This window comes from Trachypithecus francoisi, unplaced genomic scaffold, assembly GCF_009764315.1.
Source record: "Trachypithecus francoisi isolate TF-2019V2 unplaced genomic scaffold, Tfra_2.0 Lachesis_group10, whole genome shotgun sequence".
Taxonomy (NCBI): domain Eukaryota; kingdom Metazoa; phylum Chordata; class Mammalia; order Primates; family Cercopithecidae; genus Trachypithecus; species Trachypithecus francoisi.
Window position 1 is genome coordinate 88611740 of NW_022681455.1, and position 27543 is coordinate 88639282.

Consider the following 27543-nt stretch of genomic DNA (forward strand, 5'->3'; position numbering starts at 1 on the left):
TACTCCCAGCTCTCAGGACGCTGAGGTGGGAAGATCACTTGAGCCCAGGAGTTTGAGGCTGCAGTGAGCTGATTGCACCATTATACTCCAGCCTGGGTGACAGAGGATGAGCACATGCACATACACATAAAAAACTGGAAAAACAACCTCTGATTGGATAGCAAGACTATAGATCTCAATTGTATGTGCAGTTTTATAATTTCCAAAGTCTACATGATGGACACATATTTTATAATCAACACTTCAAAATACTAAAACTACAAAATGATATACCTCCACAAATATACCCAATATGGTTTTGTTTTTTGAGCCAAGAGTCTCAGTCCGTCACCCAGGTTAGAGTGTAGTGATATGATCTTGGCTCACTGCAGCCTTCCTGGATTCAAGGGGTTCTTCTGCCTCAGCCTCCCTAATAGGGTGTGCCATCATGCCTGGCTTTTTCGTACTTTTAGTAGAGACGGGGTTTCACCATGTTGGCCAGGCTGGTCTCGAACTCCTGACCTTAAGTGATCTGCCCACCGTGGCCTCCCAAAGTGCTGGGATTACAGGTATGAGCCACAGCGCCCAGCCACTTTTATTTTGAAAGATATTGGGAGCCTTTTTACATATTGTTAAGTAATCCTTTTACCATACACCATACAACATTAAATATGGAATAAAAGTCACTTTTTCCAAGCACATATACTAATGAACAGACCTGAATATAAATCTGTGGTTGAACCGTTATTCTTTCACCATAAAAATGGCTATGCAAGGCCGGGCGCAGTGGCTAACGCCTATAATCCCAGCACTTGGGAGGCAGGCAGATCACAAGGTCAGGAGACCGAGAACATCTTGGCCAACATGGTGAAACCCTGTCTCTACTAAAAATACAAAAATTGGCAGGGCATGGTGGCACGCACCTATAGTCCCAGCTACTCTGGAGGCTGAGGAAGGAGAACCGCTTAAAACTGGGAGGCCGAGGTTGCAGTGAGCCGAGATCACACCACTGGGTGATGAGGGAAACTCCGTCTCAAAAAAAAAAAACAAAAAACAAAAAAACAAAGGCTCCACAAGCACATTATAACCAGTTCAAAAGATAATATTGATGTAAGAATAAGACTACACAATCATCTTTTCTGAAAATGGATAATAGAAATAAACTCTTATCCAAAATTATCCAGAATCAGTGGTGGGATAAGGGTGAAGTCCAAATTTTCACTGACTTTCTAGGCTTACAGTACCAATACAAACCACACAAAATTATCTTTCACCATTCAGAAGGCAATTTCAGAGTCTTGCCACGTGCCTCAAAGTAATTAGCAACAGTTAACTACATGGTACTAAAGGCATAATGGTAGCTAACATTCACTGGATGCTGATATGAACAAAGCACTGTTTCAGGTAACATACCTGTACCCCATTAAAACTTTTTAAGTTTCTACCATAATTTAACCCCACTTTACACATTAGGAAACTGGGGTCCAAGGTCACACAGCTGGTTAGTGGGGCAGAGCCGAGACTGGCACTTAGGTGCCTGAAGTCTGGCTGCAGAACCAAGGCTCTTAACCACTAGGCTATTAAATAGTAAATTTATTATTTCATTGTGCTTTTTTAAAGAGGTGAAAAGTGGTCAGCATTTTAGTCATTCTCCTGACAGTTTTAAGAATCAAAATGTGGGCAAGAGGGGCAGGGCATGGGAAAGACTGTAATCCAGAAGCCATATACCCAGTTATTTGCTGTGATTTACAGTATAACTTTACCACACTTAAAAATGACAACACACAGCTTTCTGCTATATAATTAAAGTATGGAATGAAACAGGAAAATAACTTTGGACTTTATCAAACTTAGAGCTAAACCAGACACAGATTTTTTTAATTTGCCAGATATTCTTTTAATGAGAATTATAAAAGACCAAAAACATTTTTTGCAAACTGCCTTTTTAAACAAATGATTTGCTTTTAATTACAAATACTGTGCATGACGATGCCTTCTTTTGCAAAAACCAATAAATACAAGAACAAATTTTAAACATGTGATTTATCCAAGATATTTGAAAAAGTAAACAAAAGCCTGATTTGCAGTACTTATAAAAATCAATTTATTCTCTAACCTTTCAAAGATTAAGCTCAAAGATGTGACTCATCTGTAGAAGAAAGAGAGAGACCATCTTACAGATGCTTTAAATAGCTTTTGATCATTTTTCCGATGTCACCTTTACTTTCTGGAACTCATAGCTTCACAAAGTAGCTGATTTTAAAATATTTCTAATGAACTGATTAATGGGGGAAAAGAAAATATTGAACACATGTTATAAACTTTTACCATAAACAAGTATGCATATCAAAAGACACTAACTTTAAAATGGTACAAAAAAAAGTGAAGAAAAACCTGAATTACAGGAAAGAAAGTCAAATTTATTTAATGAAAAACTAAAATTAATAAAAATTAGCAAATACACACACAAAAAAGCACGCAGCAGCACTATGTATTGACTCACAAAGGGGAAAAGCAGTGGCCCATGACCACTCAAGATGGCTTGTCAGTTAAAGGAAAAAAACCCAAACACGCACACACTCACGCACGCACACACTCCCACGCAAAAACAAAACAAAACTATTTTTCAACAATACAATCAATCTACAACAAACACAAAACTCAGAATTATTTTACAATGCTTCCTTTCTTAATACAAAAGATGCCCATCTTGGGTGTATATACATATATTTTTTCAGTGGTTTACTGTTGACTTATTTTTAAATATATTAGTGTTACTACATGCAACTGTTTCCTGTATTTAACAGCCTTTCCTTTCATTTACCTTCATGTATCTAGCTTCCACCTACCAAAAGAATTTTAGGTTGGCAGGCAGATGGGTGCCTTATTTTCTGTGAAACTGAAGTTTTAAACACTGGCCAGAAAATGTTTGATTGCCATCTCAACACATGGAAATAGTTACATTGATGCCTAAATTGCCATTTTCTGCAAAAAGCTGTGCAATGCTGGTGTCAAAGACTAGGCAGTCACTATTCATAATGGCTGTTGCAATTCCTTCATGAATAGATCGAGGAGTCGCTTCCCAAGTCAATCGTCGCCTGTGACCATTTAGCTCAAGTCGGTAAGCAAAATTTTCAGCTTGCTTGCGTGTTCCTATCAGCTGTACGATTGCAAAGAACTGCTGGTGACCATCGTATTTTTCCTGTTTCTCCAAGACTAACATGAAGTGAAAACCAAAACAGGACTGCATCATCACCCAGTCAACAGCACCAGGAAGATTAATGTCTGTAGCAAGGAAAACTATATCCTCTCCCTGTAGGGTTGTAATGGACTTATGCTGATGCATCAGATGGGGCATTACAGCATCCAGAGAGCCTTGCCATTTACAGGAAGCACCAGGGCACGGACAGGAATAAGGCCTAAACTCACAGAGCTCTTCGTGGTCTGCTTTTTCTGTGTGTGGCAGAGTTATTTCACATCCAGAAGAGGCATATTTACAGGGGAAAAGTACTGAATTAGCCACTTTCTCCATAGCCAAGTTACGAATGGATCCCAAAGGGCCCCGGCAAGTTGGACAACATGTGAGCTTTGGGCGACAGTTGCTACAAACAAGATGGCCACTCTGACATTGAAGAATGGGTGGTAACACATAGTCAAAGCAGACTGGACACTCAAAAAGACTCGCCAAGTCATTGTTGGATGCAGTTGTGCCAGTCAGGGCAGGCACCCTCTGGGATGGTGGACACTTCGAGGTACCGGTAGGTAATGCTGTAGCAGTCTGACGGCTCATTTCTGAAATAAATACATAAGGAGGCAGGAGAAAAATAATTATAACCATGACTTATTTTATAAATAATGTTTACATGCCAGAAGTACTTTTAAAGTTTCATGCAAAATTTACTGAGCAAAAGAGAAAGAAAAATAAATAGAATTTAAAAAGACACTAAAAAATAAAATTACACTGAATGTGCATTTTATTAGGATCTGTACACTGGATAAGCTCTCTTTTCAAAATGTTCCGGAAAACATTTGGAACTCCCTTAATCGTCTTTGGAAAGACTACATGGAATAATAAATGCTAAAATAGAAGATGGACCATAAACAACTAGAGAAACTATACAAGGAACTGAAGTTTAATCAAATCTGTTTTGCTAGGACTCTCTCCCTGAGACTCCCTTACTCTATTTCTTTCTAATCTGGAGTCAACTATTGATAGGTACAAGGAGTTACAGGGGAAGTCCTGGATAAAATCAGCACTCTGTATCCACAGTGTGGTCTGCATCCAAGGACTTCACCACAGCCATGGATTGAAAATATTCAGAAAAATTTACAAATAATACAAAATTTTTAAAATACAGTCTATAACAACTATTTACGTATTATTTACATTGTATTAAGTAATCCAGAGATAATTTAAATTATACAGGAGAATATGCACATACATACACGACACCATTTTCTATCAGGGACTTGAGCATCCTCAGGTTTTGGTATGGGGAAGGGGGTCCTGGAACTAATCTTCCGAGGATACCGCGGGATGAGTGTAGTTCCAATGCCCAAGAATCAGAGAATCTTCCATTAACTCTTCTTAATGGTAAGCAATTATCTACTCTAGAGGTATACGTTGGGAATGAGGGGAGGGGTCACAAGGGGAAAGGTCTGCTGCCATCCCATTATCCATCTTTACCTAATTAAGTCTTCCCCCCAAATTATCATCAGCCAGGTATTAATCTTATTTCTTACTGATTAGTGCCCACCTCAAGAGTGAGGGGATGTACTCGCTAGTGAAGGTAGCAAAAATATAAAAATAAACACACAACAAAGGTGAAGGGAGACATGGGAGAAATGGAGGGCCATCTCAAAACTTTTTAGTCTGGTAGAGAAAGTATATCTTTCTGTTCTACTTTCAATCCACAATATGTAGCAGACATAATGAACAAAGGAGGAGAGTCAGGAAGAGACAGTGAAAAAGGAAAGAATAAAGATGATAGCATGGCAGAGATAATATACCATACTCGGGGTTGGGGATGAAGTCAACAGGTGAAGAACCCCTTGCAGCCTAGGGTTCTCCAGCATTGCTGAAACATTCATCAGCAGAGTAATCAACATTATTTAACAGGTAAATGTCATCTGGAAGAAATAATCAACAATGTAACTAGTCAGGCTGAGTCAAACATAAAACAAGCAACTTTTCCCAGGAAGCTACCTGGGCTGGGATATTGCAGGCCACTATTTGTCTTGGGGGTGAAAAAAAGATCAGTCGATGTCCTAAGAGTGCACTCCTAGTAACTCTACTAAGCCTTTTTTTTTTTTTGAGATGGAGTTTTGCTCTTGTTGCCCAGGCTGGAGTACAATGGTGCCTGCTCACTGCAACCTCTGCCTCCCAGGTTCAAGCAATTCTCCTGCCTCAGCCTCAAAAGCAGCTGGGATTACAAGCGCCCACCACCATGCCCGACTAATTTTTGTATTTTTAGTAGAGACGGGGTTTCACACCATGGCTGGTCTCGAACTCTTGACCTCATGATCCCCCGGCCTCGGCGTCCCAAAGTGCTGGGATTACAGGCATTAGCCACTGCGCCTGGCCACTAAGCCATATTACAAAATTAAAGCTTCAAAATTAATGTTTTAACTCAATTATAATCATTATTCTGTTGCAAGGAACTTTTAAGAAACAATGTTGGTTACCAATGTGACCAAGTAAATGCAACTTGGGTTCTAGATTACCCAAGTGGTTACCAACTGATAGCTTAAATGAGGGCTTAGGGTGAAGGAAAAATAAAGATTAATTCCACATCACTAAAAGGATATTTTAAAGTTCAAGTGACAGAATTCCATCATAATGTGTCTCATCATATGGACTCAGAACATGAATCAACTCTCATGTGAAGCCCAGTGTGACCCAGGTGTTCTGTCCTCTGACAAAGGACTATAAAGGAGCTCTCCTGTAATCCAGTTTCCCTCTGAGTAGATTCTTTGTGCATATGACATCCATTTTATGTCACTTGTAAAACAGTGGGCTCAGTATTGCCAAAACACCCTGGCTGTATGCTGTATGCCTACTGCATGGTCCAGTTTACTTCAGTAAGAAGCATAACAATTACAAAGTGGTTCCTTGGGCACAAAACAGTCTAGTCAACCAATGCCTTTCAAATTGCTAAACCAAACCAAGGAATCACATCCAAGGGCAGTAAACTCAGTTTATATTTAACACAACATAGCTACAGACCAAGAAAAACACTGTTGTTCACAATTTCTTGACCTAGCAATAGTTATACATTTATCATCAACAGTTCAGGCTCACAATACATCTTTACCATTTTCCAAACACTATAGAAAGCACATTTTAACTCCTATTCAAAGTGTGAAAAAGAAGCGAAATGTGAACGGTATTTCTTGTGAATGGAGGTATTACAGGACAGCAACTGCTAAAGCCTCTCAAAGCTCCAAGGGTGGAACCCAGCTCCATCTTGAAACAGAAAAGGAATCCCAACCACACAGCCGCCCTGCAGTAGGAACTAAGGACAGCCCTGCAGAAGTCGTGACGTAACCTGAAGTTTGATTTAAACATAAAAAAACACAGCAACCCAAATGAAACATGACTGAGAACCTCGGAAACGGCTGGATTCTGCTGCAGCCATTCCCTGAGCCAGACAGGTTCCACTGACTAATAGCGTTCAAGCTTCACAGCCTCAGCAACCTATCCTCTTAATGTCAATACCTTTTCTCTTCCTTGTCCTGGACGCTGGTAAACATGTGAACAAGACTCCCCTCCAGGAGTACAGAGAAGGTGGAGTAGCCTTTCCCGTCATGAGAAGTCAGGCCGCGCATTGCGTTTCCCCCAAGAAGTAAAGGAACAGGCCCCTCCTGGGCACTTTCTGCTCCTAAGCACAGAAGACCCAAATTCGCGTCTGAGGTCAGGATCCAAATATCCATTTACTTCTCAGAAGCACGAGTTACAGAGGTGGAGAAAGGAAGCCTTTCCATCCCCAGGAGGCAACCACACCTCCCTGTGAGCTCAAATTCGGCTGCATCTCCAAAAATGGGAGCCACAGCTGCGCTGTCCTCCAACGTGCCCTAAGCTTTCGTCTGTCTCCCAAGTTTGTCTTCTCCAGATTCACTCGGTAGGCTCCTGCCCAGCTCCGGTGGAGGCCGGGGATGCAGGGGGCGACGCGCTCGCTGCGAAGGAAGTGCGCTCCCTGAGCCAGCTCAGGGGTTACTGCAGAAGCCTGCCTGCTGGAAAGCCATTTGGAGCCTCGGCCGGGGCTGGGCCTGCGTTGGGAACGCCCACTCCAACCCGGGGCGCCAGGGCCAGCTCAGGGCGCGCAGCGCGCAGGGCGGTGCCCGTCTGGCTCGCACAGGGGTGGGGCTGTGCCCGCAAGCCCCGCCCCGCACCCCAGGGCGGGGCCCCGCCACCCCGCTGTTGACCCTATCCCACCCCAGCGACATGGAGCCTTCCTCAGCATTTCCACCAGTTTAAAATTAGGTAGAACCATGCTGTTTTCGGTAGGTCACAACAGTCGAATATCGGCAGTTTCTCATGGTTTCGATCTAAGAGCTACAGAGTATCAGGGAAATGCGTGCCCACACCGGCGCTACACTCCCGGTTCATCGTGCGAACTCTAAATTTTAAGAGTGAAAACATTCTCCCTAATTCATTCAACAGCTATTTACCGGGCATCAACTACCATATTTACTCAATTCTAGCTCACTTCATTTCTACTCCTATCGGCACTATATTTTAAACTCTCCTTCCCCGCTGTGAAAAGACTTCGCAGGAAAAATAGTAAGCACACTTCTGCCACATTAAACTCCTACTTAAACCTCCTAAGAGATTATACTCTTCCCACTCTGGGAAAGCCATCTTAAATGGCCTCATTAAACACAGAGTAGCTTGTTTTGTTTTTAAACAAGCATTACCCTTTCCCCAATAAAGTCCTGGGCCTCAGATTTGCATTGCATCAGCTAGTGCGTGCAGAGGTTTAACCTGTCATTACATCATGCTTAGGGCAGCCTCCAAATGCAGCAAGAGCTGGCAGTGAGGAGTGAACCCAATGCAAGGAATTGCAGATTCACTTTCCTTGGGTAGTGGGTAGAATCGCTACCCACTTTCAGCAAGAAATTTTAACTCTAACCACTTCCTCACTCTATTAACAGTGTGTCCAATCACCTCAACCTCATTTTACAATACAGGCTACACAAAACAACATTAGGAAAAGAAATATAATTGAAAGTAGACACAGTCGGGCCAGAACTATTTTTTTTTTCTTTTTGAGACAGGGTCTCGCTGTTGCCCAGGTCTGAGTGCAGTGGCACAATCTACACTCACTGCAGCCTGGGTCTTCTGGGCTCCAGCAATCCTCCCACCTCAATCTCCCCAGTAGCTAAGACCACAGGCCGGCACCACCACTCTTGCTAATTTTCTTTGTATTTTCTGTAGAGACAAGGAGTCCCCATGTTGCCCAGGTTGGTCTCGAACTCCTGGACTGAAGCAATCTGCCTACTTGGCCTCCCCAAGTGCTGAGCCACTGTGCCCAGTCTGTATTTTTATTTTCTAATATTTATTCATTCGACAGGTCTTAAATTTCCCTAGAGAAGAAAATTTCATATATTTTAGAGAAACTTCCACAGAACTATGAGAGAACCAAAATGTATACAACAAAAAGATGACTGATTATTTCTCAAGCAAAAGATATTTCACTGTTTACCAAACTCCAAAAGATCTGTACAGAGCCTTACAGCACACTCTGAAAACCACTCATCTATAGACAGGCCCCTCTACTTAATTAAGTTAGAAAAGTGGAAGCATTCTAGAGTCATCTACACTTGGATTCAAACCCAGGCTCCCCTAGTTACTCAGCTGTAAAACTGGACTGTTTCTAGACTCAAATGGCTTTTGTCTAGATTGAGATGGGTAATTTATGTGTATCATGGGTGGTACATGTTCCAGAATATTTAAGTTTAGAGCTGAGACCTGATTTAATTGCCAAGTCATCAATTAGAAACCTAGAATTTGTAGATTCCAAGACACACACTCCAAAAGATGCCTTAAGCTTGCAAAGGTTATCAAACATGTCTGCCAAGAATCAACCACCATTTAATTTTTAGCACAATAAACCTTAATTCTCAACTAGGTAGAATATTTATTTAAACTAGTTTTACAAAGCGCTGAAAAGTTCACAGAAGTACCTTAAGACAAGCCCACAGAATCCAAAAACTGGCAAAAATCCCAAACTTACCAAGAATGCACTATTACCGACACTTTCTAAAGCCTACGTCCCAAGTCCTGTTTGGTATATAGTTTAAGTAGATGTCAATCTAAATAAAAACATTTTAGAATCAGCCTTTAATGTTGTCTTAGTAATTTCAGAGCATTCAGCCACTGATTTACCATGCATACTTAACAGTAGAAAGATAAACTTTTTTTCTCAATTCCACGTGGCAATCTGTTTCCTTTTATAAATTACTTATAAAAGTTTAAAATGGAAAAATGTAGTCAGATATGGGGGGAAAAAAGCATAATATATTGTAAATGAAGTTACAAATAGAACATAGGAGGGATGGGGTGAGAAATCAAGAGGACTACAACATCGGACCAATGAATCAGTTATCTGTATGAGGGTACTGGTGATTTTTAGCTGTCTTTTCTCCAAAGGGGACAATAAACTGCATTATAAAGTCTGATTAACAACTATGAAAACAGTCAAAATGAGCAAAAAATAAAACATCTTTATTCTTAATTTAGTAAAAAAACAACAACAACAAAAAAGAGCCGGGCACGGTGGCTCATGCCTGTAATCCCAGCATTTTGGGAGGCCGAGGCGGGTGGATCACCTGAGGTCAGCAGTTCAAGACCATCCTGGCCAACACGGTGATACTTTGTCTCTACAAAGTAAATACAAAAATTAGCTGGGCGTGGTGGCGTGTACCTATAATCCCAGCTAAGTGGGAGGCTGAGGCAGAAGAATCACTTGAACCTGGGAAGTGGAGGCTGCAGTGAGCTGAGATCGTGCCACTGCACTCCAGCCTGGGCGACAAAGCAAGACTCTGTCTCCAAAAAAAAAATAAATAAGGATAGGATGCGATTATCACTACCCCACCTCTAGTAACACAAAAATTATTCTTAGAAACAATAAAATATAAAGTACAGGTATCAGATTACAAATTGGCTCTTTCCATTAGAAATCTTAATTAAATAAAACTCCTCCATTCAAAACACTAAGGTTTTTCTTGTTCCCAGAATGCCTTTTGGTTAAAAGGGTGCTTTCCAAACTCATCTGACATTGTGGCAGGTTATATAGAAAATGTTTTACGTTAAATTTACGTTAATTAAACACTGCTTCTATTTTAAGATTTACTTGCTTCTCACACAATGACAAAATTAAGGCAAGTTTCTTAAAAATTCAACGAGTTAAAAATGCCAGAAGTTAAAAACTCAAACACTGTTATAAGATAATGAGGACAATAAATTAAACAATCTATAGTTTCCAGAACTGTAGCAAAGCAATAAAATGATTTCTTAAAAACTGTATGTTTTTCCTAAAACCTCCATTTTCCCTGAAGATAATTCTGAAAACTTTGCAGCTACAGAAGAAGTTACTAATAGGTCTAGACAGATTGATTATTGGAGATGAGGGAAACCCAGGAAAGCTGCTGTCAACAGAGGACAGAGGAAAGGCAAATCCCGACTTAAATGCGTTCAAAGCAAAATACAACCCCTTGCTAAATCATTTTATTTTGAGGCTTCCAACCAAGCTAAACATTACCATATACATGGGGTTTGGTGGCTCATACCTGTAATCCCAGCACTTTGGGAGGATCACTTGAGCCCAGGAATTTGAGACCAGCCTAGACAATATACTGAGACCTCATCTCTACAAAAAAAAAAAAAAAAAACAAAAAAATTAGCTGGGCGTGGTGGCGTGTACCTATAATCCCAGCTAAGTGGAGGCTGAGGCAGAAGAATCACTTGAACCTGGGAAGTGGAGGCTGCAGTGAGCTGAGATCGTGCCACTGCACTCCAGCCTGGGCGACAAAGCAAGACTCTGTCTCCAAAAAAAAATAAATAAGGATAGGATGCGATTATCACTACCCCACCTCTAGTAACACAAAAATTATTCTTAGAAACAATAAAATATAAAGTACAGGTATCAGATTACAAATTGGCTCTTTCCATTAGAAATCTTAATTAAATAAAACTCCTCCATTCAAAACACTAAGGTTTTTCTTGTTCCCAGAATGCCTTTTGGTTAAAAGGGTGCTTTCCAACTCATCTGACATTGTGGCAGGTTATATAGAAAATGTTTTACGTTAAATTTACGTTAATTAACACTGCTTCTATTTTAAGATTTACTTGCTTCTCACACAATGACAAAATTAAGGCAAGTTTCTTAAAAATTCAACGAGTTAAAAATGCCAGAAGTTAAAAACTCAAACACTGTTATAAGATAATGAGGACAATAAATTAAACAATCTATAGTTTCCAGAACTGTAGCAAAGCAATAAAATGATTTCTTAAAAACTGTATGTTTTTCCTAAAACCTCCATTTTCCCTGAAGATAATTCTGAAAACTTTGCAGCTACAGAAGAAGTTACTAATAGGTCTAGACAGATTGATTATTGGAGATGAGGAAACCCAGGAAAGCTGCTGTCAACAGAGGACAGAGGAAAGGCAAATCCCGACTTAAATGCGTTCAAAGCAAAATACAACCCCTTGCTAAATCATTTTATTTTGAGGCTTCCAACCAAGCTAAACATTACCATATACATGGGGTTTGGTGGCTCATACCTGTAATCCCAGCACTTTGGGAGGATCACTTGAGCCCAGAATTTGAGACCAGCCTAGACAATATACTGAGACCTCATCTCTACAAAAAAAAAAAAAAAAAACAAAAAAATTAGCTGGGTGTGATGGCATCCGCTGTAGAGCCAGCTACTTGGGAGGCTGAGGTGGGAGGCTCATCTGAGTCTGGGACGTAAAGGCTGCAATGAGCTATGTCTGTGCAACAGAGTGAGACTCTGTCTGGAAAAGAATAAAGTGTAACATCCCTCCCAAAACAATGCAAGCCCTTCAGCATGCCAATAGGAAAACTTTCCCTTTCCCACCAGGCACAATAAAGATTGTACTAAACTCCTAACTTTGTCAAAGCAATTAATCAAACCTAACTACCCTTGAATCCTTAATTTTGTGGTGTAATCACAATACTTCAAAGAAAGTTTCTGAAAGGATTACGAAAGTGATTAACTCTCCATCTTAGTCTAAGTCTGAAGCTCTTGCATAAATTCCGCAGCTTTGAATCCTGGTCACAACCCCTCTTCCCTAAGAACTAAGTAAACTATGCCCACTGTCTTCTGCTATTCAATGATGTAGGTGAAAAGCCTGATGCCATTTTCATTCTCAACCCTTGGCAGATAACTTTCTGATATGCTAAAGCATTTTCCAAAATACACAGGTATCCTCAATCTCCAGCAAATGAACAGAGACTGATGGCAGGAATGGCCACTCCCTTCCCTTTCCCTTAGGTAGGAAGAGCCACATAAATTCTGATTACATCACTCTTGTAACTTCTTAACTCCCTCTATATAAGTTTTCATGCTTAATTTTCACATCTTTCCCTCGACCTCGATTGTTGGTTGTCTAAACACAGAGGCAAAGTGGAGACTTCCCGTTATTCTCATTAATGAAGAACTGCCCCAAACACGTATTAAGCACCTACTAAGTGCCAAGTATACTCCTCAATGGTTTACATATGTTCTCATTTAACCTTTCCAAAGACCAAAGTTAGACATTTATCCCCACCTTACTTAAGAAAATAGATTTCAAGGCCAGGCGTGGTGGCTCCCACCTGTAATCCCAACAACTTCGGGAGGTCAAGGCTGGCGGGATCACTTGAGGTCAGGAGTTTGAGATCGGCCTGGCCAACGTGGTGAAAACTTGTCTCTACTAAAAATACCAAAATCAGCCAGGTGTGGTGGCAGGTGCCTGTAATCCCAGCTACTTGGGAGGCTGAGGCACAAGAATCGCTTGAACCCGGGAGGGGGAGGTTGCAGTGAGCCAAGACTGCACCATTGCACTCCAGTCTGGGCAACATGAGTGAAACTCCGTCTCAAAAAAAAAAAAAAAAAAAGTAAGAGCAAGCTGGCACATGCTTGTAGTCTCAGCTACTCAAGAGGCTGAAGAGGGAGGATCATGTGAGCCCAAGAGTTCAAGGCTGTACTGCACCATGATTGTGTCTGTGAACAGCTACTGCACTCCAGCCTGGGCAATACAGTGCCTTGAAATAAATACGAGCACAGCCAGATGTTTTGTTGTCTCTAATCTCATCTTCTTTTGAATAACCCTAAAAGACAGTATGTATGTTCTCCTTACTTACCCTGGTATGAAATATTTAATTTAGCATTCAAAACATCTTTTCCATATTTACAAAAAGTTGTCAAGAAAATAAACTTCCTAAAGTCTTTAAATTAAACCTTTACTTTCCATCAAAGTGACAGAATCACATATTCTAAGTCTGCCATTAAATTATTAGATATGAAATCAAAGCAAAGTGAGTATCATGGAGAAGAAAGAGCAGAGAAGAGCAACAGAACCAGGCAGAGGGTCAAACAGGCTTTTTCAACTTTTTATTTCATACCACACATTACTAAAAAAATTTAAATAACCTTAAAACTTCTTAGCAACACACCTGAAATTAAAATTATTGAAACTATGTCAGTCTTGATTACAAACTAATCTGCAATATAAGCAAGTCTCAGTGTCTAGATAAAAGCATTCAAATACTACCTAGTTATCTGAATACAACCATTTACTACCTTATGTTTTATATTCTCTCAGGATACAAAATTCTCAAACATTCCAGTGCACACTTGCTCTTATACTCCATCTCGGCATTTAAGCTGTGCTTTTTAAAACCTTACTTATAAAATTCATGGTACCTAGTTCTACACTCTACCATACAACACATTCAACTTCACATTGCATCTGACAAATCTGGCAGGTAAGCATGTACACACACACAGAGAGAAAAAAATTTTTACAGCACATCAAAATTAGCAGTGATCTATAGAGTTTGTGATACTACACTAAGCATAAAAGAGCATATTGCTAGGAAGACTAAAGAAATTCAAGAAACAGGGTAAAAAGTCACATTAGCGAGTCCGATACATTTTGACTGATGGCTCTTTACTAGTAAAATAGAAAAAAAGTAATGGAATTTATAGGAAAGAAATGCCATCTTTTAAAAAATCATGGGGCCTTATTAAAATTCAATTATATTCAGTTGAAATAGTTACAATCTGTGTTGACAAAAGCAGTACCACCTGAAACTCTAGCCAAACCATTTTAGTTACTTCAACTAAGGATGTAACACAAGAATTAACAACCTATACTAATTTCCCTCAAACTAAGGAGTTTCACAAGGAGTTCACATTTCTCTAAAAATTCAATATTTTACTTTTGTGTTTTTAATAGTCTAAAAAACATATCAGCACATTCTGAATCATCTGAATACACCTGCTAGCCATGTAATTAAATGCCTCTATTCATATTTATGGCCACAAGGGCTCTAAGTTGGTCCTATAGTACTCTAATTACACGAGCTAAAGAGAAAAACTGAGGTAGATCTAACACATAAATAATTCATTTGTGTGACGAAAAATGCTATCATGGTTTCCACTAAATGCCATCATGGTTTCCACTAAAGCACTTATATGTCAGTGAAAAAATTAAGATTTCATACGACCACATGATACAGGGCAATTAAGGTATGCTTAACTCAAAAAGAACCTGCCTGGTAACAGTCAATTTTGTAACCGTTAAGTCAACCCCATAAGTGCAGTTTCAAGACTAAAATTCAGCCAACAGTATCCAATATTTTACCAAATCAGTAATTTGAATTTCAATGGTTCTGTGGTTTTGTTTGTATTTAAATGGCAAGTTTTGAACTGTCAGCAACACCTGACAGAGTTGACGGATCACTGGACTCCTGCTAACACGCTATTCGCCGACTTCACATACTCTTGGTTTTCCTCTCACCAGTCACTCCTCAGCTTCCTTTTATTCCTGCTCTTCTCCCCAAGTTATTGAAATTGTAGCTGCCTATAGATTACTGCAATCTCTTCCAAACCAGTCTCCCTGTTTCCGTCCTTGTCTCCCACCCTTACACCCTAAGATGTTCTTTTATGTACACTGGTACTTTAATGATCTCATTCAGTCTCCTAGTTTTAAATTCCATCAACATGCTAAGGATTTCAAAAATTTTATCTCCAGCCCAGATTTTAAAAATAAACACAACCCTCCAGATTTGCCTGAAACCCCAGATTTGTACATCCAATTGCCCCTTCAGGGGGATGGCCAAAGAGAAACTCCTTATCACCTCCCAAAGTCTCTCCACTCAGAGTCTTCCTTATTTCAACTGATAGAGACTCCATCCTTCCAGTTACTCAGGTCAAAAGCCTTCAAGTCAGCCTTGATTCTTCTCTTTCACAACATACATCTAAAACAGTCAGGAAATCTTATTGTACCTCCCTTCAAAATATATTCAGAATCCAATCATTCCTCCCTGCCATCTAGTCCAAGCCACCAGTATCTCTCATCTGGATTACTGCAATATCCTCCCAACCAGTCTCAGTTTCCAGCTATGCCTCTCACCCTCACCACCTAATATGTTCTGAGAACAGCAATTAGATTAATTAATCCAGCTCCGTTTTATATCAGATGACATAAATCTCTGCTCTATACCCTCCACTGGCCACCCATGTTAGAGTAAAAGCTGAAATCCTAAAAATAGCCCGTAAGGGGCCACTATGTATAAGGATACAATATGGTGCTGTGTTCCCATTACTCTGACTTCATCTCCTACTTTGTTCCCCTTTACTCACTGCACTGTCTTCCTTGTTCAATGGCAATGCTAGGTTGCTCCTTTGGGACTGTGCCTTAAAATACTTTTCTCCTGAATATCCATGTGGCTAACTCCCTAACTTTCAAATCTTTACTTGTTACATTCAATGACACTCTCTCAGACCATCTATTTAAAATAGCAATCAGCACCCTGTCCACTGCCCCTCTGCGTACTCCTACATCTTTGCCCATCTCACATCTCCTATTCTTTTCCCCGCAAAGAATGTATCATCTTCTAACAGACTACATAATTAACTTACTACTTTTTATTTGTTGTTATAGGTGCCCCCTGTCCTCAACTGGAAGGTAGGATTTTTGTCTGGCTCAATTATATATCCCAAAAACTTAATACAGTGCCTGGCACATAGTACAGCCTCTAATAAATATTTTTTGGGTGAATAAATAAATCAGAAAACAAGAACTTTGGACTTTTGGGCAGCAACATCCAGGGTCAGAAAGCAACAGAACAATGCTTTACAATTCTCTAAGAAAATTATATCCTAGAATTCTATACCCAATTATCCTGAAAGTGTTGAGGACAGAATGATGACGCAAGGTTTCAAAATACTACCTACCCTAGATATGTTCTTAGGAAGCTCCCGGAAGATAAGCTCTTCAAATACAAGGGAAACAACCAAGAAAGAGAACAGGGTTACAACAAACAGAAGACTGCATCTAGGAGAAAGGTAAAGAAACTACTGAAGATAATGACACCTTTATGCTAGAAGAAGGCAACTGAAGGCATCCAAACAACCTGATGGAACATTTAGACAAGCGGCAAGGAATGTGAGGTAGCATTAACAGTAAGCACAGAAGAAAACAAAGCCAAAATAGGAAGGAAAAAAAAAAAGTATTACCAACAAAAAATACAAACTAAAGAATGCAGAGAAAGAAGTAATCAGTTTATTACATGGCTCAAACTGTGAATAACTTTGACAGTCAGGATAATGCAAATAAAAACCTAAGTGTTACTAACTAAATTAGGAATGTAGGAATGAGAAGGGTATGCACATGTGATGGGGGCAAGAAGAGTTAAAGTCACAAAAGGAAATCAACAAAGAAAGCCAAAAACTGAAATCTAAAAACAATAGAGGCGCGTTATTTAAAGACAAAGATAAATGCAAAAATAATAAGCTAAAAGAGGTCAAAGTGATGACTGAGGCACGAGAATCACTTGAACCCGGGCATGGAGGTTGCAGTGAGCCAAGATGGTGCCACTGAACTCCAGCTAGGGTGACACAGTGAGACTCTAAATAATAAGTCTATCCTCTACTCCACACATGTTGGCAAAGGAGTGGGTGTGTATGGATGCCTGTTTGTAACAGTAAACTGAAAACAGCCCTATCCTAAGAAAGCAGTTAAATTATGGTCCATAAAACAGAATACTGTGCTGCCTTTTTTAAATAAAATGGACTCATATATCAGACCTACTAACATGTAAGAATCAACTGTTTAAATTGGAGGGAAAGGCCGGGTGCAGTGGTTCACGCCTGTAATCCCAACAACTTTGGGAGGCTGAGGCAGGCAGATCATTTGAGGTCAGGAGTTGGGAGACCAGTCTGGCCAACATGGTGAAATTCCATTTCTACTAAAAACACAAAAATTATCCGGGCATGGTGGCAGGCACCTGTAATTCCAGATACTAGGGAGGCTGAGGCAGGAGAATTGCTTGAACGCAGGAGGAGGTGGAGGGTGCCATGAGCTGAGATCAGGCCACTGCAATCCAGCCTGGGCGACAGAGCGAGACTGTCTCAAAAAATAAATAAACAAATGGGGGGGGCAGAAAAAAAGCCACAGAATATACAAATTACAATTTCATTTAGGTTTAAAGAAAAAAAAGGTGAGTATAATAGATATGTACATTGATGTATCTATTTTCATGTATGTATGCAGGTATGTAGCATGTAATGAAACAGAAAAGAAACTGGAAGGACATCCAAACTGCAGAATGTAGTTTAATGGTTTAAGATGCAGGATCAAAGGGAGAGCAAGTCTGGAATCAGACACCAGAGAGAGATGGGACCACTGAACTAGAGTCACACGAAGCATCAAGAACCGTAAGAAACAGAGACTGTAAGCACAAATTTCATCGTCTGAAATTATAGTACATAGTTCAAACATTATAGTTCTTAGAGGTGATAATCATAAGAAATACTACAAGAATTTAGGTCAAAGAAACTAAAATATCTTTGGCTGAGTAGAACAAAAACAATGTGAAGCACACACAGACTACACTAAAATGTCTACAACGGTTACTTTTTAGTAATCAGATTATAATCATTTGGGGGTGAGGGGGGATTTCTGTATTTCTCAAATGTTTCATAAAATTATTGGCAATAAAAAAATTACACTTAAAAATTTTAGTGCACATTTTATGTTTCCACATTTTCTGTTAATGAATGACTAGTAACTTCTACAAAATATAAAACACAGAATCCAAAAGCTGGTTTTCTCCTTGCTTTCACTTTTTTTCTTAAAATTCCTCAAATAGATGGATACTTAAAGGAAACTTAAAACCAGCCTATTCACAAAAAGCTACATATTTTGTAGACGTTTTATTTTATACTATAAAAAAAATCTTAATTTTTTTTTTCTTGAGACAGAGTCTCGCTCTGCTGCCCAGGATGGAGTGCAGTGGTGCAATCTCAGTGCACTGAAACCTCCACCTCCCAGGTTCAAGTAATTCTCCCGTCTCAGCCTCCTGAGTACCTGGGATTACAAGCGCTCGGCACTACACCTGGCTAAAATTATCTTAAATTTAACATTTTAAAAGTTAACAAAATTCATGATAGCCCCCTCTCCTCACAAACTCAAAAGAATACAGTCTGCAAAAATTAACTAACATCTGTATAGACAAGTTATCCGAAGTTGTTCTAAAAAAGCTAAATCAGGGCCCTTGATAAATTTTTAAAAGTAAAGCTACTTTACCCAACAAGCCTGAGCTCTGGCCAAATTCAAAAGAGCAAAATTTAATGTGAAATACAAAGGAAGGAAACCAGGAAGAAGTTTTTAACAAGGAGAGGATTACTTCATTTTGTTAAATTATTGAAGTAGTCTTTCCAAGGTAGAGTCTTCGCAGAGAAGCAAGTATACACTTACATTTACTGTACCAACCATCACTAGACCAAGGTGGTCGATGTGACACTAATAAATAACTATACCAAGTACAGTGAAATATTTTCTACAAAATTCAAGACTGGCACTGAATTCCTTAAGAAAATAAAACAAGTAAGTTCAAACATGACTGGGCAACCACAAACCTAATGAAAGGTTTCTGCCAGCATTATTCTAGTCATACCTTGTCTATAACATTAAACCTAAAGTTCTGGAAGTTTTTTGTTTGTTTTTTTGAGATGGAGTCTTGCTCTGTTGCCCAGGCTGGAGTGCACTGGCACCATGTCAGCTCACTGCAACCTAAGCCTCCTAGGTTCAAGTGATTCTCCTGCCTCAGCCTCTGAGTAGCTGGAATTACAGGGGGATGCCACCACACCCAGCTAATTTTTGTATTTTTAGTAGAGACAAGGACAGGGCTTCACCATGTTGGCCAGGCTAGTCTTGAACTCCTGACCTCAAGTGATCCGCCAGCTTTGGCCTCCCCAAGTGCTGGGATTATAGGCGTGAGCCACCATGCTGAGCCTCCTGAAGATTTAAGGGAAAAAAAATCATTCTAGAAATACTGGTCAGAAAGCATTTGAGATTGTCAGCGAAAAGAATACGACTTAAAAAACAAAAGAAAGGCCAGGCATGGTGGCTCATGCCTGTAATCCCAACATTTTGGGAGGCCGAAGCGAGAGGACTGCTAAAGCCTTTGAGTTTGAGACTAGCCTGGGCAATATAATGAGACCTTGTCTCTAATAAAAATAATAATAAAATAAAATAAGAAGTACTGGGACATAAGGCTATTCAGCTGGTAACTTTGTCATGGACAAGCAAGTAATACTCCTTAATCACACAAAAAACCTAACGTTGAGTGAAAGAAGCCAAACAGAAATGAAAGAGTACAGCCCGGGCGCAGTGGCTCACGCCTGTAATCCTAGCACTTTGGGAGGCCAAGGCAGGCAGATCACCTGAGGTCGAGAGTTTGAGACCAGCCTGATCAACATGGAGAAACCCCATCTCTACTAAAAACACAAAAAATTAGCTGGGTGTGGTGGTGCATGCCTATATTCCTAGCTGCTTGGGAGGATGAGGCAGGAGAATCGCTTGAACCCGGGAGGTGGAGGTTGCGGTGAGCCAAGATTGTGCCACTGCACTCCGGCCTGGCCAACAAGAGTGAAACTTTGTCTCAACAAAATAAAAACAACAACAAAGAAATTAAAGAAGGCCGGGCGCGGTGGCTCAAGCCTGTAATCCCAGCACTTTGGGAGGCCGAGACGGGCGGATCACGAGGTCAGGAGATCGAGACCATCCTGGCTAATACGGTGAAACCCTGTCTCTACTTAAAAATACAAAAAAAAAAAAAACTAGCCGGGCGACGAGGCGGGCGCCTGTAGTCCCAGCTACTCGGGAGGCTGAGGCAGGAGAATGGCGTAAACCCGGGCGGAGCTTGCACTCCAGCCCGGGTGGCAGAGCGAGACTCCGTCTCAAAAAAAAAAAAAAGAAATTAAAGAATACAAACTGTATGTACTGTTCCATTCATATAAGGCACAAAATTAGGCAAAGTCAATCTACGGTGTAAAAAGTCAAGAGGTGGTTTCCTGTGAAGGTGGCGGCTCCTTGTTTCTTCGATCTGGGAGGTGGTTACAATAGCGTTCCCTTTGTGAAAATTTGTCAAGCTGTACACATGATTTGAGCACTTTTCCATATGTATTTAGGCTAAATGTCAACAAAATAGTTTACATTTAGAAAATAAAAGTCCTAATATTGCTCTAGGTATTCTCCTAGAATCTCCTTGAACAGCCAGATGCTAACATAAGCTAACACTTCACAGCCTCTCTCCTCTCTTTCCCTCTGCACAGTTCTTCAACCTGTCTCTCTCTACTACCCATTTGCTCCAGCAACACTCCTCAGGTCCTAGAGCAGTCCAAATTCATCCCTACTTCATGGGGCTTTTATCTGGCTGCACCTTCCATGTAAGATGTACTCCTTCCCGCTTCAAAGAGCTAGCTCCTTATCCTTGGACACCAGGTCTCCCTTCCACCCCACTGGTCACTTCAACACTTTGACTCCTTTATAGTACACTTCACAATTTATAATTTTGTTTCTTTCTTTCTTCGCTAGAAGGTAAGTGGTAATATTTAGAGAGGTAACTTACTCAACTAATTTTTTTACAATAAACACCTGCTGTGTTAGGCAATGTGCTTTTGGATGCAAAGTAGGCAGTGTCCCTGCTCTCAGGGAACTTAAAGTCACAAACACAACTAATAAGTGATAGAGCCAAGAGACACCTCCAGGTCTGACTCTTAAGGGCTTGTCCTCTTAGCCACTTAATTATACTGACACTCTAGCATTACGACATGGGGGCTGGGGGCCAGGGGCCAGGGGCAAGGAACAGCAATATACTTAACAAATGTTCATGTACTAATAGAACTACGGGTTAGAGAGGTTCAGTAATCTACCCAAAGTAGTACAAACAGACATTTCAGAGGCTAAATACAATTATGAGCAAAGGCACACAGATGCTAAAGCAGTGTTCAAGGAACAGAAGAACCCAGTTGGCATAGGTAGGGCAAAGAGGAAACGCAGGTAATAAGGCTGGCAAAGTTTATAAGAAATACTATGCCTTGGTAAAAACAAAACTAAAAGGCTAGAAGAGTATAAGGACAGTGTAAAGTCAGTCACTCAATAACTGTTTACTGAGCACCACCTATGTTCCAGAGAGTCCTAAACTCTTGAGACACAAGGATGATCAAGTCCTCATAGAGATTACAGTCTATTTGGGGAGGCATACAACTAAAGAAAAATTATAATTCAGGAGGATATGTTACAGCAGGGCCGAGCAGAGTGCTATGGGAACACAGAGATGACACCCAATTCAATGTGCAGAGTTCACAAACAGCTTCTCAGCTAGTGATGTCCAGGCTGAGATAATAGAGCTTAATAGGATCAGAGGGGCTTGCAAGTAAAGTCCAAAATGGCAGGGGAGTAACAAGAGAGGCCAGCTCAGGAGAGGCTATGTACTTATGAACCATATCAAGAACTTAGAGGACTTTACACTAAAGCCTTTTAAGTCAGGTTCACCTATTAGAAAGCTCACTTAAACTGCAGTAGGAAAACTGACTGTAAGGCTAGAGACCAAAAGGAGACCTCTTAAAGGTAGAAGGAATGAATGTAAATGTGAAGAAGAGAGGCAATGCCAGCTTTGAGATAGAGAACAGAAAAAATATGTGCAAAAGATATCTGTATCTGAAAAAGAACTGTTATCCAAAATATGCAAATGTGTCTGAGCACAGTGGCTCAGGCCTGTAATCCCAGCACTTTGGGAGGCTGCGGCAGGCAGATCACTTGAGGCCAGGAGTTTGCCAGGCTGGCCAAAATGGCAAAACCCTGTCTCTACTAAAAATATAAAAATTAGCTGGGCATGGTGGCTCATTCCTCTAATCTCAGCTACTCAGGAGCTACTCAGGAGGCTGAGCATGAGAACAACTGCTCGAGCCTGGGAGGTGGAGGTTGTAGTTAGCTGAGATGGCACCACCACACTCCAGTCTGGGCAAGAAGAGTAAGACTGTCTCCAAAAAAAATAAAACAACAAAAACTCACCAATGAAAAAACAACCCAACTTAAAAAAAGACAGTCAAAAAGACCTTAACTCCTCACCAAAAAAAAGACATACAGGTAACAACAAGCATATGAAATGATGCTCCACATCACATGTCATCACGGAAATGCAAATTTAAAACAGTAAGATACCACCACAGGCCAGGCGCGGTGGCTCATGCCTGTCATTCCCCACTTTGGGAGGCCGAGGTGGGCGAATCTTGAATCACTTGAGGTCATGAGTGCAAGACTGACCTGGCCAGCATGGCAAAACCCCGTCTCTACTTTAAAAAAAAAAAAAAAAAAAAGCCAGGCGTGGTGTATGCCTGTAATCCCAGCTCCTCAGGAGGCTGAGGCAGGAGAATCACTTGAACCTGGGATGTGGAGGTTGCAATGAGCCGAGATCACACCATTGCATTCCAGCCTGGGCAACAGAGTGAGACTCTGTCCCAAAAAAAAAAAAAAAAAGAAAAGAAAAAGAAAATACCACTACACATCTATAAGAAAAGAACGGCTGAAATCCAGAACAGTGGTACCTCCAAATCCGGCCAAGGATACAAAGCAACAGCAACTCTCATTCATAGCTTGTAGGAATGCAAAATGGTATAGCCAATCTGGAAGACAGTTTGTCAATTTCTTACAAAACTAAAGATACTTTTCACTTTGGGAGGCTAAGACAGACAGATCACTTGAGGTCAGGAGATCAAGGCCAGCCTCGCTGACATGTTGAAACCCTGTCTCTACTAAAAATCCAAAAATTAGCTGGGTATGATGGCAGGCGCCTGTAATCCCAGCTACTCGGGAGGCTGAGGCACGAGAATCACTTCAACCCAGAAGGCAGAAGTTGTAGTGAGCTGAGATTGTGCCACTGTACTCCAGCCTGGGGGACAGACTGAGACTCCGTCTCAAAAAAACAACAACAAAACAACTAAACATATTCTTACTATCTGATCCAGCAATCACATTCCTTGGCATTTACCCAAAGGAGTTAAAAACTCATGGCCACACAAAAACCTGCAAATGGATGTTTATAACAGCTTTATTCAGAATTGCCAAAACTTGGAAGCCAACCGAGACATCCTTCAGTAGGTGAATGGATAAACCAACTGTGGGTACATCTAGACAACAGAATATTATGCAGCCCTAAAGAAATGAGTTGCCAAGCCACAAAGAGGTGGAGGAAACCTAAATGCATATTACTAAGTGAAAGAAACCACTGTGAAAAGGCTACATATTGTAAGAGCCCAGCTACACATATGACAGTCTGGAAAAGGCAAAACTATGGAGACACTAAAAGTAAAAAGCTAAGTGGTTGGGGGTGTGGGGATAAATAGGTGGAGCACAGAGGATTTCTAGGGTGGTGAATGCATTCACGTATGTCATTATATATTTGTCTAAACCCATAAAATGTATGTCACTATAATCTTTAGGTAATAATGGTGTGTCAATGTAGGTTCCTCAATTGTAACAAATGTACCACTTTGACAGGGAATGTTGATAATGGAGGCGGTTACACTTGTGGGGACAGGTGCTACAGGCGAAATCTCTTGTCTCTTCCCCTCAATTTGCTATGAACTTAATGCCGCTCTAAAAAATAAAGTCAATTTAAAAAATCTGCATAAGGGGATATATGGGTCTACATCTCAGCAGGCAAAAAGACTGGAGGCCAGGCACAGCAGTTCACACCTGTAATCCCGGCACTTTGGGAGGCCGAGGTGGGCGGATTACTTGAGCCCAGGAGTTTGTGAGCAGCCTGGACAAGATGGCGAGACCTGACCTGGTCTCTACAAAATAATTTTTTAAAAAATTAGCCCAGTGTAGTGGCACATGCCCCTAGTCCCAGCCACTTGTGAGGCTAAGGTGGGAGGATCCTTTGAGCCCAAGAGTTGGAGGCCGCAATAAGCTATGACATCACGACTGCACTCCAGCCTGGGCAACAGAGAGACTCTTATCTCAAAAAAATTAAAATAAAAACCTGAGTGTCATTAGAATATGGACAGTAGTAGGTGAGTAAACAAACATGTACTGAGCACTAGGTACTGAGGATATATATTAAAAACACAATTCTTGCCTTTATGCAGCAGATGTTCTAGTAACTATAGCCATGGGAACTAAATCATTTAAAGTACATTAGAAATACTGCTATTTTGAAGAATACTATTAAGGATACTTATTGTAACAAGGAATATTTCATCCCCATTTTTGGGGGGGTGATGGAAGACTGGATTTCATACAGATTTTGTTGAAAGAGAGGGCTGTACCAAAAATATCCAGATTTTAATATTTTACAAGGTGAATATGGGAATTCCACAAAATTCTGTAATAAATCTCTTTAAACAAAGAACCTCCAATCTTTAAAAACTGTGTAAATCAACTGCTTAAAAATACGATTTCAGCAGTCACCTAAAACTTTGCAAATTACTAAACTTTGTTACCCTAGTTATGTAAGATCTGTTTTCAAAACACCATACCCACTGAAAATCCTACTTGTTATGCTATGTCATTACTGACATAGCTAGATAATTTCTTTATAACTCCAATTTAACCTAATTATGCTTTTTAATTATAGATATTAAGAAAGAATATTTTTCTACAGCAATTTTGTAAGAACTTCCCGAAGCTTAGAGGGAACAGATTAATACTTAACAGATGTAAAGTGCATTAAAATTGTTTCTGAATTTGTACTCTGTGGAATACTTACCCTGAAAAGTTATCCGTTTCATATCTACTATAAGTATTTCAGTTTAAAATATTAAATGTTACTAAATTATGTTGGAAAGATGCCAGTAACAAAAAAAACTGTTAGTAAACTTTGGGGAACAAATTCTGGATATAATTGCAACTACCCATCCAAGATTACAGAACTCCGTATCTTTATTTAAATTTTCAGAATGAAACACTACACAACCAATTTGTGTAATCCACTTTGTCTCACGATCTACCAGTCTAAAGTCCTAACAGCTAACTAAAATCCTCTCCACCATAATTTGAGCCAACATCTCCCAGATAAAATTGCCAGACCATTACATTTGCCACCACACTACATTCTGCTCTTCAGTAACTTCTAAAAGTGATGGTAACACCATACATACCACCATAGATACACTCAAGTATTCACTGTCCCACTTTTCCAAGTTGGTTAACTCAAGTCCTTGAAAGTGAACTGATCAATAAATCTAAACTAGCTAAAAGGAGACCTCATTTTAATCAATTTGATTTTTTTTAATCACAAAGATACAGTCATTCAAATCCCTGGCCATAGCAATTTCCAAAATGCCACCATCTCAACAAGTCTGTTAATTTATCATACAAATATTGTCCTTTTTAACAACAAAATGCATTGAAAGAAAAAACCCAGCACTAAAGATCTGTGACCTGATTTCACAAATTCTGGCCTATGCACTTTCATCATACCAACACATCATGCCAAGATAACCTCGTAAGTTTAGCTATTAAACAACAGTCTTAACAGTAAGCATTTGTTGAGAACTTAGCATGGGCCTGCCACTGCTTTCAGTCCACCTATTGTCATCTCACCAATTCTCAACAGGGCTTGAGGTAGACACTGTCTTTGCAAACCCATTTTGCAGATAAGGAAAGCAAAGCACAGATATGTTAAGTATCTGCCCAAGGTCACAAACCGGTGGAACAGGATTTGACCCAAAGCAGACAGTCGGACTTCACAGCCCGTGCTCTCAACATCCAAGTGCTGAAGAGTTAACAATTTACCCTAGACACCCGCTATAAGCAAAGGTAAATGCTCAACTGCTAGGAAGGGGCAGTCAGAGCACTGTCCTATATCCAGTATCCACGGTCTCTCTGTTTGTTCATGGCCTCTACGACTTTGGCAAAGGAGCTACACACAATCTGATTTTCCGAACACCCAAGCTGGACTTTTCTGAATGTCCGAGCGAACAAATTATGTATCTTTCCAGGAAAGGGCCGAGGGCGAAAAAATACCTACGCATCGGTGAGGCCCAGCTTATTCACTTTCTTAAGTTATAAATTTGGGAGAGTTAAGAAAGGACCCCAAACTACCCAGCAAATGAAGCCTAGGAAATGCCAGGTTTATAATAAGCTAGAGCTTCCCTAGCACGCCGTTCACGCGCTCTCTTCCCTAACGACATAAACAAGGGAGGAGGCTGCATTCTTCCCACTGCACAATGAAGCCTCCGGCCGAAGCGGCAGGAAGAGCGCAGCCCCGTCCGGGACGGCTCCAGCCGGGTGTCGAGGGCAGAGAGCCGAGACCGAGGCCGGCCGAGCGGCGCGGTGCGGCCCGGGCCTCCGGGCGCCGTGGGGAGGGAGGGAGGGCAGGGCCCCGGCAACTGCCCGCACTCAGCTGACCTCCGCCATGTTGGCCGCACACCCCGGGACCCTCCACAACAAAGGCCGGTACGAGGGCGCGGGGCGCGCCGGGCGCCACCCCCGGCCGGGCCCGCCTCCCGGGCGCGCGGGGGCCGGGCCGCCGCCGAGGCCCTTCCCCCGCCCTCGGCCCGGCCGCGCGGGGCCGACCCTCGCAGCCACCCCGCCGGGCCCGGGGCTCCGGGGGCGGGGGTGAGCCGGCTCGCGGAGGCTGCGGGCAGGGGAGGGGCGGGGGGCGGCGCTCGACCGGGCGGCCCGGCTCCGGCCGAGACAAAGGCGCCCCCGAGCCGACTACTGCCTGCGCCCCGGCCGGGCCACCCTTCCCGCCCTCCGCCATTACCGGGCCTGGGCGCCCGCCTCCCGGAGAGCCCCTCGCCGCCGGCTCCTCCCTCAGGCCGGGCCCCACTTACCTGTGGGCGGAGAGCGCGCCTCAGACCCCGGTCCTGGCACCAACGCGCTCCGTCGCCAACCCCCGCCACCGCGGGCAGCGCCACCGCCTCTTCCCGGCGCCGAGACCGACGGGACACCCTGGGCCGCCGCCGCCTCTCGAGAGCGCGCCCCGCAACGGCCGCCCCGGCTCCCCCCTGGCCGCCGCCGCCGCCGTTTCGCGC

The 27543-nt window shown here is 41.5% G+C and overlaps 1 protein-coding gene across 5 annotated transcripts; it reads right to left on the reverse strand.

The window, feature by feature from the left end:
- Positions 1–1851: 1851 nt before the first annotated feature.
- On the reverse strand, positions 1852–27543 carry SIAH1 (siah E3 ubiquitin protein ligase 1). Of its 5 annotated transcripts, none has more exons than XM_033218333.1 (2): positions 27343–27543; positions 1852–3771 (listed from the first exon to the last, which is right to left on the reverse strand). In XM_033218333.1, the coding sequence occupies exon 2, from the start codon at positions 3767–3769 to the stop codon at positions 2921–2923; it is 849 nt and encodes a 282-aa protein (XP_033074224.1). In that variant the 5' UTR covers positions 3770–3771; positions 27343–27543; the 3' UTR covers positions 1852–2920. The 5 variants fall into 5 exon arrangements, with proteins under 5 accessions (XP_033074224.1, XP_033074227.1, XP_033074226.1 ...); XM_033218336.1 differs by lacking the exon at positions 27343–27543 and adding an exon at positions 11765–11784; XM_033218335.1 differs by lacking the exon at positions 27343–27543 and adding an exon at positions 10771–10791.

Coding starts and splice junctions, on each gene's coding strand:
- SIAH1 (XM_033218332.1), bottom strand. CDS start 6,788: ATGACGGGAAAGGCTACTCCACCTTCTCTGTACTCCTGGAGGGGAGTC. Junction 3,772..6,697: donor CAGGACAAGGAAGAGAAAAG/GTATTGACATTA, acceptor TATTTATTTCAG/AAATGAGCCGTCAGACTGCT.